The following is a 16,458-nucleotide window of genomic DNA, read 5'->3' as shown; positions in this document are numbered from 1 at the left end:
ATTTGATAGAAATTAAGGAAATTCGACACTGGCTGAATCGCATTTTTAAATCTCTTATCGATATTCTCCCACCAGCTGCAGGTTCAACTTGCGCCGACCATTGTCAAGATGGTTTTCTCGCATCTGAGGTGCTATTCTTTATATCTACGAAATAATAGCAAAACAGTCACGATTTCAGTTTTAATTGATTTTTTTTTAAGTTTTAGTGTTCTTAAAAACACGCTCGCACTTAAAAAGGAGAAAATAATCCTCGATTTATTTCTTTAAAAAAAGGAAAATTTTTAACTGCAATCCTTCAGAGTGTCTACTAAAACAATCAATCTGCTCCCCCCATGTCTTCTATGAGCTGCAATCAACTTGGTTGCGCCTCGCTGTCCATTCCCTCACAGAAAACTCGTTCTCGTAGTCTAATTGCTAATTAATATTGGGGCGCTTCTAGGAAACCAAATGCTAAATAACCCAGACGAATAGTTAGCCGTCAGCAACATTATGGTTAGGCTGTATTGTACTTTCGCGGAAATGCTTGCGGACCGGCTCTGAGGTTTTCCCGTTACCTTAAAATTCCGGTTATAAGCCCCCCCGGTTATAGGCCCATCAACCTGGAAACAAAAAAATACATCCGGTTATAAGCCCCCCCGGATATAAGCCCCCCGGATATAAACCCCCCTCTACCGGATGACAGTACTGAACAGGGCTAAATGATGCTTTTTTGTGCGTTTTTAATTTGAAAACGTATTTCGATCAACACTCCCGAGGCTCGTTTCGAAACGTTTTTTTTCTTCCGCTTATAAGCCCTCCCGAATATAAGCCCCTCCGCTTATAAGCCCACCCAAAAACCCTTACGAAGTTGTATAAGCCCAGGGCTTATAACCGGAATTCTACGGTATACGAAGGACTGCTAGTAGACAACAGTCAACTCGAGAAACAACACCTTGTTTGTGTCAAAACTAGCCGAGAAAACGTAGTTAAAAGTTTCAAAGAGAGGGGGGCTAAAGGAGATGGGGTTGGTAACTTCTCCAGAATATGGCCTTAATGAAATTTAGTGCCCAACCTCGTTCCCAGTGTTTTTCATCTTCCCGCCCCCTGGAGCGAGAAAGAGCTCTCTCTCTCCCACTCTAGGAGATGGGAAGAAGGGAGACCTGGGAGCGAGGTTGGTTTAGTGTTCGGTTGAAATATGATTTCTAAATGACTTTAAAACAGCTATGAAATGTTTTAGCAATATTCCTTCTGGCGAGGGAGGAGGTGGGAGTGCAGATTAGGCTCGCACTGATTTCAAAAGAAGTAACTTTAAAATAGTCCAAAATTCGGAAGTTTTCTCTTTAAATTTATAGAATACTCGCGTGTCTTGTTCAAAATTTGAAATATTCAACTTTTAAAATCTTTTTTCGACGATATTTTGTGTATTTTCATTTGGATTTCTGCTACACGATTTTCTTATTGGCAAGTGCCCATCACTTACACAAACCACGTAAAAGGTCATTACCACGTACGGACAGCTTGGAGAAACGTTTGGGCCAGGGAGGGGGAACTTACTCATTCCACCTACACCATCAAGGCGAATGAACTCTTAAAAATTGGTTTAAAAACAGTTTATTTACATTTATTTACAGCTTACTATGTTAACGCCTCTCTTCAGTTTATTTATAATTCGATGCAGTTTATTTATACTTATCTACAAAGTTTAGCCTCCTTGACATTTCCCATACAGACGTCTCATAAACCCAAACTCAAAGGAACTAAAAAAATTACTTTTTTATAATGACTGTCAATCGAAAAATGTGTTTCTTAAGAAACCGCTTGTGTCTTTCTAAAATTCAAAGATTAACCCTTGCGCTGTTCTATGTGTTATTATCTTTTCCCACTTCGTGATACACAGTGACAGTGAATCGTAGTAACAGCAGGGGTATCGAATGGTCTTTGCGAGCATTTGCGAACAGGCGAGCACAGCGTTTTTCTTTGCGAGCACGAGCATTGACAAAAGTTAGCCTTGCGAGCAATGAGCACTTTTCAAAAACTACCTTCAGTAAAAACCGAGCATGCGAGCACCTGTAAATTTATGCGAGCATGAGCAAACGAGCACCCACTAACATTTTGCGAGCATTTCGAGCAGAAGCCTAATTTTGCGAGCACTGCAAAATTTTTATAGACCATTCATGACCCCTAGCAGCCCAGGGAAAGGTAAAAAAAAACACATTGTCGACTTAAGTATTTCTGCTTTTTTATCTATGTTTGATAAGAAGAGAAAAGATACTGTCAAGAGAACAATTTAGGCACTTTTCAATAAACATGTTTTTCTATCATGCTACTGTGATGTCCTCGTCGCCTGATACGTCATCATCGAAGTCTCGTTTGCAGCATCGTGATGGACAAGAGGGATGGCAGTCCTCGGACTCTGAGCACATGGTGGGACAAACTGTAAACGAATGGAAAGAACAATCCATAATGACATAAAGATAGAAAAAAAAAACCAATGTTAAAGAGAGTACGACGCCTTTCTACAGTTAAAATGTTTAGGATAAGTTGAAGATGAATATAAACTAAAATCAATACTGTGATAACCATAGACCTGCTTAAGTAATTCTTTTGGAAAGAGATTAGGCCAGTTTTGTTCCCGTCATTGACCACATTCTGCACGTGGCCGCCTTACCCCGAATTATCTGGCTCTGCCAATTATGTGCAAGCTGTCACATGCACAGCAGAACAACAGTTTAAGCATTTTTCAATTACCGGAACAGTTACGGGTTGGGAAAATTAAGCAGATTATAAATCACGAGGTTGATTGTAGTTTTTGAATTTTTTTGTCTCAATAAAGCTTTTAACAAACGTTAAACATTTGAGGCAGCTCTTAAACCGTTGACGTTTATTCTCTTAAGTATTCTTAAAACGTTTTCACGTAATTTATGGTCTGCTATATAAATTAATTACCAATACTATTTACTACTTTTTCTCACCTGGAGTTGTCATCGGTGCTTTTTTGCCATGATAGTGGTAGTGATAGTGTACTGCTTGTTTATCTGCTGATAAGTGCATGTAAAAACGCATTAGTACTAGTTCAAGTGATCATATTGATGTGCATTTACTGCTTCTATTTTCTTTTTTGCACTGCCCATTATCGTTTCCACATTAGTTATGTTTAATTGTAAAGAGATTATTAGTTTGTGGAAATTAAGGGGATGATAGGTATTCTTATACAACGTATATCATAACCAAGATTTGTTGGTTCTAAATAACATGTTATTGAACTTCCCTTTGAAATCATCCGAAAGCAGTTCATTCATTGGTTTGCCTTTTTGCTTGGAGGCAAGTACAACAGTAAATTATATATCAAACACATCAACCAAGGCATTGGCACTAAGTATTAAGCCAAGTCATCTGATATGAATGTGTCAATAGTTTAACAGCTAACGTATTAAAGAAAGGCATGCTAAAAAACTTTCACCTACTTGTCGACACGTATAGTTGATAAAATTGTGTCTGACGATATTAGAACTGGCCCTAATATAAATACTTTATATTTATTTATTAAATATTTTACTTTTTTATTCTTTTATTTATTGTTTTCTTAATTCAGACACTAGCATTATTGCTATTCTAAAATTGGAATTAAAATAAAGTTTAGATCGAGAGATTAATTGTTTGATTGACGTTTACCTCCATTTGATGTCGTCACTCCTTGAGCCGAAGGGTTTGCAACGGCAGGAAAAGAAGCTTGGCCTGCAGGTGCTAGAGCAGGAGGTGGGGCGGGTGCATAGGCACTAGAGGAAGGAGGACTGTGAGAAGAGGACTGTGAGGAAGGAGGACTGTGAGAAGAATGAGGAAAAAGGTGACTGTGGTAAGGAGGTGGTGCAGGAGGGGGTGGAAGGAATGGGGCAGGAGGTGGTGCTGGCGGTGCGGCAGCCGGAGAGAGGGCAGGAGACGATGGAGCTGGTGGTGATAAGGAAGTGGAAGGAGATGACGGGAGAGCGCCAGGGACACCAGGCTGTGATGTACTGGTTGAAGCTCCTGGTGGGATACCTTAAATAAAGACAAGGAAAAACAGCTCGTATAATGTGAAAATATTACGCAGAGACTTACTATTAATACAACACTTATTACAAGGCTTTTCGCGATAAAAAGTTAAGTTGGCTTTGAAAATTACAATCGGAATCTAAAATTGCATCTGTTTAAAAGATAAGTTGCTGTTGACATAACCATCCCTGTCAACAAACTTACATTTTCAAAGTAATTATTTTTTTCTAACTCAATAGCTACTCCGACACATCATAATCAATCATTTTAAAAAAACCGTTTTAAAGCTAGTTATCAGTGTTATCTATTTCATTTTACCTTGCCCTGGCGTTACGAACACATTCACAAATTCAGGACAGCCAATGATCACTGCCTCGGAAGTGCTTAAGTTTCCATTCAGGAGAATATTGCGTTTTCTTTGCGGATCTTCGGCATAAAATGTCACGTGGCTATGCAGTTCAGGTCGGTCTATTATAAGTTTGAGTTTAAAACCAGATCCAGTGACAAGATATCCCTCGTGCTTGAGAGAAGAGTAGAGCTTGAATTGTGATCCGAAGTTGTTAATGAAGTTTAATGCGACGCACGCCTCTGTAAAAGGAAAAAATTACTTTAACGCACATACCTCGAATACAGTCAAAAAATTCACAAAAGTTTTTTTTAAGCAATAAAGTTTATGACGGAAACTAAGCGTGGTCATTCGATGTACTAAGAACGTTTTTGCAAATAAGAGTATTAACCCTACACGATATGATCTTGTCAAATTATGAGAAAACGAAATTAGGCGTGTGATTTAATTTCTTTCGTGGCAGTCATTAATCTCTTTAAAGGCTTTAATGCATAAGCACACATACATTGCGCACTCTCTTAAAATGAAAATAAGTACGTAATTCATGTAGCTCCCATAAAACCAGTGGTTCGTGCCGTGTATGGATTGCATTTTTCTCCACGTGCTTTTACAATCAGGTGTCTTAATTGTATTTGAAACTCTGACCCAAGAAAGCAAAAAAATGATAACTATAAACCAAAATATTAGTTTCACTTCATAAGCACAATATCACGAGTTCTACTATTTATTTCGAAGATGAGTCAACTACTACCGGATTTCTCATTAAAAACTTGGAAAATGATCAAATCTAGGGTGCGTAAATATCAGGGTTTGTTATTTTCAAAACTTATAAAAGAACGAAGCAGAATTGCTACTTTTGAAAAGCAGGCGAAGAACACTTACTCTTAGCTACGGCAAAAGGTGGCTTCAAGGACGTTCCCGGGATCCCAGGTGGTGCCGAAATAATGGGAGACGAGGGCCCAACACTCGCAGGTTGCCCTGACGCCGGGCAAACAGGTATACAAGAGGGTAGGACAGGGGCTGATGGCGGTGTTTTTGAAACTAAGTGAGCAGGATGCGGAAGTGGCTGTCCTGCTATGCTTGGATGCTTCACTGGTCCTAAAACGTTCTTACACATCCGGTATTTATTTTCGTTTTGAGTTATTGGATGAAATAAGAAGGTGCAGCGGTTAAGGACATCCGGGTCGCCGTTGTAAAAGTCCAACATTAAGTCAGCGTTGTGGTGGATCGATGTCTTCTTCTTCTGGCAGACATACCAATCCTTGTGCATGGATTGCAGCAAAAGATTCCGGGTAAATTTCATTACAGAATACGCAGTGAAAGAGCTCTCCTTATCTGCAAAAGAGAAAGTTAAGTTGTGAAATTTCTAGGTATTAAACTTGTCTTGCCGTTTTATTGACAATGAGAGGAATTTGCTACGTTTTATTAAGTGAAACTCTCCGTCTCTATACCTTGCGTAAACGTTTTTTTATTTCTTCAATAGCATCTATCTCAGGGTAAGCTACTAATTGAGTCCTTTAAATTCGAACCATTTTTGGGTCTTCCCCCCTTTTATAAAAAATTAAAAAAAAAAAAAAAAAAAAAAAAAAAACCCAATGTACGCGTATTAACTACTTTGTCGAAGATATGAGAGAATTTCAAGGAAAATTACAAACAAACAAACAGACAAACAAAAGACAGCAGAAAACGAAATAACCAAAAAACTCCTCACCAAAAAGATCGGTTCCGTCCCTTTTCTGCAGAATCATGTCATAGTTTTTCTGTCTTAAGAAGGCTCCTGGTAAACAGACCGACTCAAATGACACTGTAAGGTTCCTTTCTTTTGCACCCGTGTACAGCCCAGGAACATGCACTCTAAAAACTTGGCAAAAAGGACCCAGTTTTACATCACCATTCAGTGCCCGCCAGCAATAGTTAAGAGTACCATTCTCCTGTGCATATGGAATATCCCAAGAATGTACAGTGTATAATGCTTTGTCTACAACTAAAGAAAGAAAAACAAGAAAACAGAGTAAAATAAGCTGGATGTCCTGCACAGCGAGAGAGGCATAACGGATAATGACGTTGAACTTTAAATATCCGTATTGTGTCTCTGATAGGTTGTTTATCGATGTTATTCAGACCTTTGTATGTCTCTGATATTATAACTGACTTTTGCCTAAAGAATCTCCTGTGAAGGCTATTGTTTATTCAAGCCAAAGATGTAGTAAAACTGACGGCCCACATGGGCAAGATAAGAAATGGATGTAGATACTTTTTTGGAGCAAGACTTGCTCCTTTTTCTAATAAATGGTATACATCTATCAATTATACTGTTTAAAAGGGCTCGGTCACGGTATATTAGGTACTTATATTTATTTTGTTATTGTTTGTTATAGTCTTTTATTGGCAAAATGATTCGGGCAGCGACAAGGATGATTTCCGCGCATTGTTAATAACACTTTCATACAAACTGATTAAACTTGAAAAAAGTCAGGTTGACGTTTTTAAAATTTTATCCGAACGCAACCCATTTTAATCTTCTCGAATTTGCCCAACCAAGCCCATTTTTTTTTTTTGCCTTCCTGGGTTTCTTTGGAGTTCTTTTACAGTTTTAAGCCATTGATGTGATATTTCAGTCAATTTTTTGAACAAATGGCAAGTGCCAAAAGTGCCTTTAAGCTTGTCAATAATTGAATCGGTTTAGCTAATAGCTAATACACAAAAAAGTACCCAATTTCGACTTACGCTTAGTTGCACCTCCTACTCTCCAAACTAAAGCCCGAGCAATTGTTTGCGGGTCCTCTCCTGGTTTTGGAATGTACGTGATTTGACGTTTTGTTGTATAGCCTCCTCCAAGTGAAACAAAAGCGCCACTAGCGCCCCCTGCCGCGCCCGCAGCGCCGGTGGTCACCCCAGTTGATGTTCCGCCAGAAGTAACACCTCCTCCTATGTTCACACCTCCGGCAGCCCCTGCTCCGGTGCTAGTACCACCACCAGCAGCACTCGCGCCAGCACCAGCACCCGCACCCACAGCCCCTCCAGTACTAGCACCAGTTACTACACCCCCACTAGTTCCTCCACCACCACCTCCTATCCCTGCTCCACCACCGCCGCCACCTCCGCCAGTTTCACCACCTCCTCCACCACCAACAGTACCACCTGAGGCACCACCAGCTGTTCCAGCTGTTCCTTCAGTTCCAGCAGTTCCACCCCCACCCCCAGCTCCACCAGACGCCCCTGCTGCTCCTGCAACACCTCCACCTACACCAGCCGCTGCACCGGCTGCAGCACCAGCTCCACTGGTAGATCCTGCCCCGGCAGCTCCTCCTATTCCAGGACCAGTTATATCGACCACGCTTCCATTTTTAATAATAATGTTAAACTTGTGCTGGCTGTCACCATGTAGACTGTTCAGCGCATCTTCTATAGTCTTTTTAACTGTCGTTATCGCAGATTTCTCGCCTGCATGAGCTCCAGCCGATGCTCCAGCCGCCATCCCTGCCAAGGCACCAGCCTTTGCCCCTGCTTTTGCTCCGCTCTTCATCGCCCACTTTGCTCCAAATGATGAACCGGCTTTCGCGCCTGCTCGTGCCGCCACTTTAAGTAAAATAGCCTGATGTGTCGCATTTTGTGCTGTAAAATAATTTAAAAGCCCAACTGTTGTTACTTCACCTTAAAAACTAAAACTGCGATGTTTTTAAAGGAACTTGACCTTTATAACGGCTGATCACGTTTTTATTTTTGCTTACTCAGTGCGCTTATTTGTTATCACATTTTAATTCCATTCATTAAGTTGCCTATTTCGTATTACCGAATTTATTTTATCCACATTATCTTAGAAGATTCACAGCGAAACCCGTTAAAACGCTAGAAGTATTTTTGGAATGTTGTATTGCGAGAAACAAGATGAACACCAGAACCACCAGTAATAAACCGGGCGAGGTTGCCTATTTACCGAGTTAGGATTTCGAGTTGGATTTCGAGTTGGATTTTCGAGTTAGGATTTCGAGTTGTATTTTCGAGTTGGATTTTCGAGTTAGGATTTCGAGTTGGATTTCGAGTTGGATTTTTGAGCTAGGATTTTCGAGTCAGGATAAAACGAAATCACCGAAACAAGCAAAATTTACAGTTGATTTCAGTTTTCTTTGGCCGCCCACTTTGCGAAGTTCGTTGGGAAATTGTAAACTTCGTTACGAAGTTGTCAATTTCGTTGCGAGTTTGGGGTTTTACTAAAAGCAGGCTCGCGGCCCGGCGGCCCACGGCTCACGGCCCGCGGCCCGCGGTCCACTTCACGGCCCGCGGCCCACCTATTTTTGTACATAGACCCCTCAAATACTGTTTAAAGCTGTTTGAAGTGCCGACAAATGGCCCATATTCAACACGAGAGGGAGAATACCACAAGTATTCGCGTGGTGGAGGCTGGATGTTTCTTCCCCGTTTTGCACTTTGATGAAAAATTCGCCAAACTGATTATGAAACTCTTGATGCAACAAGTTTATCTCCAACGGATGGCTCCCCAATCTTTTTTTATCGATAGGATAGCAACGAAACCCGAACGCCTCCATCTTGTTTTGCTTGTTCGTTCTCGCCCCAGTCTCATATTGACGTCCGATCGAATACTAAGCTAGGAACGTTCTGCAAACGCACGTTCTTGTATTGTAACACAAAAATCCATGGTAAAAGCCGTGATTAATGAAGAAATATCTGTCAACAAATACCAGAAAAAGACCAGCCATATGTCAAAGTTGGTGTTCATTATATTAAAGAGCTGAAATTGTGGGTAAGACTGAAGTATTTTCCTTTTCAATTTTAAGTGAGTTCACGTTCGATTTTCGATGAAGAAGACTCCTGAAGATTCGACTTTGGATTTTCTTTGATTTTAGTTTATAGGTGGACCGCGGGCCGCGGGCCGTGAGGTGGGCCGCCGGGCCGCCGGTCCGCGGGCCTGCTTTTAGTAAAACCCGCGAGTTTGCGAATCAAATTGCGAACAGTCGATACAAAGTTCCAAACTTCGACTCGATTAAACTTCACAAGTTTGCTAGTTGACGAGACACAAGACTTGCTGTTTGAAAGTCATGGCCATCTGAACTCAATGATTTTAGGACTGGTCAAGGAAAGTTGAAATGTAAGCGAACGTTTCGCATGAACGATCATGCAAGTGATTTGCCGATAAATAAATTTTTTGCATGCAAAAATTTGGTCAAATTCAGTTAGATTTTCCGCATGAAAATACATATTTCACGATTTGTGTGGGGCATTATCTTCAATTTCAAGTCTTCTGCCTTTGTAAGCCGTATGAAACTGGATGGTTTACCCATCCTTATGTAAAATTGATTTTAATCGAAGCCGACGCGACGCGACAGGGAAAATTTGTCAAGACACAATGTTCACGGCTCGCTGAACATCAAATGTTTTGAACCTTTTATATGTTTTTATATTTTATTTTTATGACATTTGTTTCCAACAGTTTAGCGTAGCAAAATCCTTTTTCATAACATAATTACAGAAGATTTTAATATGCACCAGTTTAAAACAATGTAAGGTTTCTATTGATGTTGGTATATTTGTTCAAACTTGAGCTGCAAGAGTCGCTAGGATACTTTAGAATTATCGAGTTCAGATCGCTATGCAGTACTTCTTGTTTCTCCTCAGCTAGCAAACTTGTGAAGTTTAATCGAGCCGAAGTTGGGAACTTTGTATCGACTGTTCGCAATTTGATTCGCAAACTCGCAACGAAATTGACAACTTCGTAACGAAGTTTACAATTTCCCAACGAACTTCGCAAAGTGGGCGGCCAAAGAAAACTGAAATCAACTGTAAATTTTTGCTTGTTTTGGTGATTTCGTTTCATCCTGACTCGAAAATCCTAGCTCAAAAATCCAACTCGAAATCCTAACTCGAAAATCCTAACTCGAAAATCCAACTCGAGAATCCAACTCGAAATCCTAACTCGAAAATCCAACTCGAAAATCCAACTCGAAATCCTAACTCGAAATCCAACTCGAAATCCCAACTCGGGAGTTAGTTTGTCTCAAACCGGGCAGGACTAAATCTACTTTTGATAAAATAATTCATTCATACAAATTTTGCTCTAAACTAATACGATGTTTAAAACAAAAACGAAGGAGAAAATGATTAGCTATACAACAAATTTAGGACTTGTCTGCCATCTTTTGTTTTTTTTTTTTCTACCAAGAGTTAAGTGAAATTAGTTGTTACAGCTGTCGTTTTCGTATGCTTTTAAGTAATTGGATACGTTGGGGGTATTGAATTAACTATGGACAGACATGAATGGGTATAGATATTAATATAAAGCCAACTTTTACTTACATGCAGAAAGACGTTTCGATGTCCATAAGAACTGAGATGGAATCACCTTATAGAACTTTCCGTCTGGTGTCTCTAAAGCAACTTCTAAGTGATCAACTTGATGGTCGTCTTTCATGTTCGCTTCCATGTAGTAGTAGGCACCCTTCTTTAAGTAAACTGGAAGTGACTTCTGATTCGTGAACCTGAAAATGTGGTAAGAGTTCAGCCAAGAGAAAGTCTTGGCCGTCAAAAACTCCCATAATAATATACATACAAAAATTTCTGCATGCTCATTGGCTGAGAGCACGTCAATTAATCCCAAACAGTGCAGAAAGTGCAGAACGTTGAAATTGAGTGCAAAAAGTTGAAATTGAGTGCAGAAAGTTGACATTAAATTGATTAACAGGAAAGTCGGAAAGCGCTGGCCAAAACAAAATGGCGGCCGATGTCGGAGTGTTGGATAGAGCAAAAATCGACTCAAAAACATAACGATTCATGAAACGTTTGACCCATTTAAAGAAAGTGATAAGTATACAAACCAAAGTACTAGGAATTGGACGTTTGTACAGCACAAGAGAGGCTTTACGAAACTACTGAAAGCTACCAATCGTGGATTTTCTTACACGACGGCTCGTAAAGAAGAAAGATTGCAAGCGTGAATTGAAGTTGGACATTTCAGCCCAAACCAATACAACTGAGTAAGGATAAAAGCACCTGATAATGCATGACAGAGAGATTTAGAATTCCCTAGCGGTATCGGGATTTTACAAAGCCCGGCACCTCCGTTATGTTTATAAGAACGAATCGGAAAGGTAAGCCACTGAACACGTTTTGTTTGTCATCCACTTCAAGTGAAATTTTTGTATGTGTATTATTAACAAGTAATCACATGATTTTTCTCGTACAATTTGGGATAAATCAGCACTCGTAAATTTTTCAACAGACTACCAATTGCACTTGCCAAAACTACGGGCTTGTGCAATTTTGTTAGCCTTTGAAAAATGTTACTCATGCTGATTAATCCCAAATTGCACTCGATAATCATATGATTACCTATACAAACATCTTGTGGTATTGACACCGATAACCATTAACCGTTAACCGAAGCTCAAAGAGATTATGGATAAGCTCTAGCCAAACGAGGATGAGATTTCTGATGATGAATTGACTCTGGATGAAAGTTTTTGTGAGACTCTCATTGACTCAACCACTCAACTTTTCACGGGCTCAAACGAGGAAGGGTGAGTCCTTAATTGCTATTCTATTGCAGTTTTGACTCTCATTTGGTAAAAGTCGAGTTTTGTTCAAGGTCTGATTAGAGCGTTAAGTAGAGTCAATGTATTTTACAAATTTGCAAAAGACTCGTTTTTAGGCCAAACGAGAGCGAAAAAATGGTTTGCAGCATGGGGTTAAGCCCGGGCCAAACGAGGATGAGAGTTGATGAGAGTTCAAACTCTCACTCTCGTTTGACATGAACCTCTCAAGTACTCTCATCGACTCTCGTGCGCTCTCATCGACTCTCGTCGACTTTGAACGTGCTCAAATTTTCCATGAGAGTCGATGAGAGTTTTCTCTCGTTTGCCCGAGTTGACGAGAGTCGATGAAAGTTGACGAAAACTCCCATGAGAGTCAACACCCGTCAACTCTTATCCTCGTTTGGCCCGGGCCTTATGCATGTATATGATAATAATACAGAATACTACACAAATAATAATATTATATTCCATGACGAGTTCCTATACGTTTGCCACTTTGGTGAATAAACAAATGTCTTAATACGTATGTGGAAAGCCAAGCCAGCCAACCATACAGTCGGTCGGTCGGGTAGTCAGGAAACAGTCACTCATTAAGCGGGCTCCTTTACAATGAATAATTCTAGAATAATGTAACAGGCAGGAATTGTACAAGTAAATTACTAAAATTATCAAGGCTGCACCTGTCATATTCGTATTGATCTGTAGGAAATCCTCCATCTATACCAGTAATCTGCGTTTTACTATTAGGCTTGTCATTTGTGCTTAAGAAGAGATCGCTTCCTCCATTAGAAGCTGAAATATAAAAGGAAATATTCTGGAATTTAAGACAATTTAAGACAAAGCTCATGGCAAATCTTTCAGTTTGAAAGTTTACTACTTTGGCGTTATCTATAGACTTGGATTTGTGACGTCAACCCAGGATAATTCTGACGTGTGAATCCTAGGAGAGGATCCAGACTGGTACTCTAGAATATTTGTAGAATCTAAGAATAATATAACAGATAATATCCGAGATTTTTCTCAGTGACGTGAGAAATAAGATGAGAAATACGGCTGAAAATATACCGTAAAATTCCGGTTATAATTCCCCCCCCCCCTCCCGCTTATAAGCCCTCCCGGTTATAGGCCCATCTACTTGGAAACAAAAAAATACATCCGATTATAAGCCCCCCCGGATAAAAGCCCCCCTCTACGGATGACAGTACCGTGAATAGGACTAAATGTTGCTTTATTGTGCGTTTTTAACTTAAAAACGTATTTCGATCAACACTCCCGTGGCTCTTTTCGAAACGTTTTTTTCATTCCGCTTATAAGCCCTCAGCTCCCGGATATAAGCCCCTCCGTTTATAAGCCCACCCAAAACCCCTTACGAAGTTGTATAAGCCCAGGGCTTATAACCGGAATGTTACGGTATCTAAACGGCGTGAAACAGGCACAAAATCCACCTCAGTTCCCATTCTACGCGCGTGCATGCATTAAAATCAATAACGTTCCGAGAAAAACAAAGTTTTGGATGAGGTATTTCTTAGCAACGGCTTGATTGACAAACGATTTGCATCGTTTCCCGGCACCGCTATGCCATCAAAGAATAGTTTCGACTTTCTCTCCCCCCCCCCCCACCCTGAAGAAAGGTAATACTTTGTATACGAAACGCTATGAATTTCATCTTTTTTCGGCATTCTGCTCCAAAAAGGTATTTTTTGTCCTCTGACATGAATTGAAAAACTAAAAAAAATAAACACGGCGGTATAACGATAGTTTAAAGTGTGTGCAGTTCTAGGGTAAACGATACTTACATATATAAAAGTAATGGTTGCCGGTCTGTAGAGGAACAAAGTAAGTTCTTATACGAGTACCAAAGAAGTCTCCCCAGTTTGATGGCTGCTCAAACGTTGGAACACATTCTGTAAAACTCGGTAAGTTTGGATATCGCGGATCCGCCAACAGGAATTTAACTCGTTTGTAATCTATTCTGTCCCATCTTTCCAAGTACACCCCATTAGTCACTGAAACGGACGCAAAACGTCGATTAACGTTATTGTATAGAGCAGTTTTCAATTGAGTGTCGTAAAACCAAAACCAAAGTTATTAATCCGGCCAATCACAAAGGAGACAGACAATCCAGTGAACCAATCAAAACTCGAACCAAATACATGTAGCTGGCACGAAGCGCGGGTAAACGTGCGCGAGCGAGTCACGATTGGTTTTGGTTTTAGTTCTGATTGGCTGAGAAAGTGGCGCGAGATTTTTAAGCCAATCACTAAGCATAGTTATGCAAAACCAAAGCAAACGCAATTCACTTTCGACACTCAAGTAAAAACCGCTCTAACCTGTAATCTAAATAAATTTTAGTTGAGATGACAAGCCATACTGAATCCATCTTTGAATACACAAACATTACTCAAAATTCACCATCGATAGAAATTTAGTGATACAGGAACAAATGTACTGTATCATGTTTATGTGAAGACCTTTTGCCTCTGTTTGGAATGAATTAGTCAGGTACAAGAACTATGATATGAACGTAAAGCAAATGGCAAATGGTCTTATATTTATTACTCTTTCGTACGAAGTGTCAAAGAAACAAAACAAGGTACGAAAAAGTGAAACACGATGTATATACTTACTGTTGCACGGTGGATCAGTGCTACCAAAGGTCCTTTTGTGACGAATTACATCATGCTCATCCTTTACTGTGTATAAATACAAAACAGTTAACATGGGTATTTCAGACAGCAATATCATACGAACAACTCTGAAAGCCTCACTAGATTCTTCATCCCCAATTAAGTTAAATTTAACAAAAGGACTTTCAAATCGTGCTGCTTAAACGGTTAGGTTTGCTTTGAATACTGCTAAAAACATACCTGACCCAAATGTTAAATTCAAAACTGGGGTTCAATCACCTTGAGTGCTTGTAACTGACCTATTTGTTAGCTTCATCAGGTTTCATTATTTTAGTTTTTTTTTCAGTATTTTTATTTTAACCAAAGGTTAAATATGTTTATTACAAAATCACACGCTTCACATGCGCAAATCTAAAAAAAAACAAATTATAAGCCACCAAATTATTCCTTTAGGAGAAAATCTCTGGCGCATAAAGGAAAAGCCGCCATTCTTAAATGTGCGCGGGCTTATCACACGTGAAATTATGCGCAGAAAGGATGCTCACGGCAATACTAATAAACGAGCTTAAGCAAACGGCTTCATCTTCACTTAGCAACCCACTGACAAAGAAGCGACAAACACTTTCTATTAATCGGGGATATTTTTCTTTTATGCGTGTTTTTATAAACATACCAACAACTGGTATATGGGAAGAAATTATTCAACATGACACGAGCGTGGGACAAAGAAAATTATCTGTGTCCCCGACGGGACTCGAACTCATGCTTCGAAGATACCATCAACCGGTATCTGGGAGGCCGTGGTTGAAATTTACCATCTTTATTATTTACTAAAAGCAATTTATTATTTTTTCTATACCCGCGGGACGTGTTTCTACAAGACTCTGGATGTAATATACACGTAGAATAAGGGATACGTACATGTTAGTTCTTATCAAATTTTCTTAATTTTATCCTGTGTGATGTAGTTAAATATCGTTTAGGTAGGTGAAGACAAACTTTTGTAATAATTGACAACGGAAAAACGTCTTAAGTAAAATATAGTTATTTTAACGATGTAGCGGTCAACCTCGTTGGCGGGGAGAGAGAGACCCTGGAAACGAAGTTGTGTAGCGGTGTAAAGCAAGCTTAAAAATCGTATTTTTTACAAAGGTCGTATCAGTTTCACACACATTCAAGCGTAGGCACAAATACAAATTATCGCCCACAATATTTTAGAAACAACATGTGCTAGTGAAGCCGTATAAGTATTTAGGAAGGATTTTTTGTGTTTAAAATAGACCGTTATGTGAAGTTGTCAAGACAGCTGGTTACACAGACCTTCACTGACCTCTCTGTTGAAAGACAGCGCTGCAAGATCAAAATGAAAAAGGATTCCTCTTACCTTTCAAGTCTCGGGTCTTGGTTTTGAAATCATAGCTTTGTGAAACAGCAATTAACACAAAAGCACATAGTTCAAAACAAACGGTGGCTGATCGCTTCATGTCAGCTGTGTCTTTTAGCGAAGGCGCGACTGCAAAGCAGGCACTTTACGAAAGGTCATTTTTTCTCCATAAATATTGATGCTGCTTTTGTCTGTGATCGATTGCCTTAAGACAAACAAAAGGCCACCTGTTACGAATAGGCAAGTACCATGAGAGGTTTTCACACACCTAGATTGTTTAACCCATACCGCGTTTAGCCAAAACAGCAATACAATTGAAAAATCAAATATCAACAAAGAAAGTACTTAACAGATTGCGGGCCAATATTTATCTAGCCGAAACCTAACTAGCTTTGTAAAATACATTAGTTGGACAGAGTGTAAAGAAGACATGCGCAGGACTCAAGAACGCGGAAACATGGGTACGCTAAAGTTAACTTGAGATTTGATCGACAGCGGTAAGTAGAATCCAAGGGGATAGCTTGAATTGGAACTGATAAAACCAGA

General features: G+C 39.7%; 1 protein-coding gene across 1 annotated transcript; it reads right to left on the bottom strand.

Annotated features, from left to right (window-relative positions):
* Positions 1-1,668: 1,668 nt before the first annotated feature.
* Positions 1,669-16,029, bottom strand: LOC144630212 (uncharacterized). The gene is made up of 12 exons (XM_078488545.1): positions 15,913-16,029; positions 14,529-14,594; positions 13,698-13,907; positions 12,582-12,693; positions 10,667-10,848; positions 7,082-7,969; positions 6,066-6,338; positions 5,237-5,689; positions 4,327-4,596; positions 3,652-4,014; positions 2,952-3,017; positions 1,669-2,413 (listed from the first exon to the last, which is right to left on the bottom strand). Exons 1-12 carry the CDS (start codon positions 16,010-16,012, stop codon positions 2,298-2,300), a joined length of 3,099 nt encoding a protein of 1,032 aa, XP_078344671.1. The 5' UTR covers positions 16,013-16,029; the 3' UTR covers positions 1,669-2,297.
* Positions 16,030-16,458: the final 429 nt, after the last annotated feature.

Source organism: Oculina patagonica, chromosome 1, assembly GCF_052425735.1.
Source record: "Oculina patagonica isolate OP01 chromosome 1, crgOcupat, whole genome shotgun sequence".
Taxonomy (NCBI): domain Eukaryota; kingdom Metazoa; phylum Cnidaria; class Anthozoa; order Scleractinia; family Oculinidae; genus Oculina; species Oculina patagonica.
This window is presented reverse-complemented; position numbering and strand designations above follow the sequence as displayed.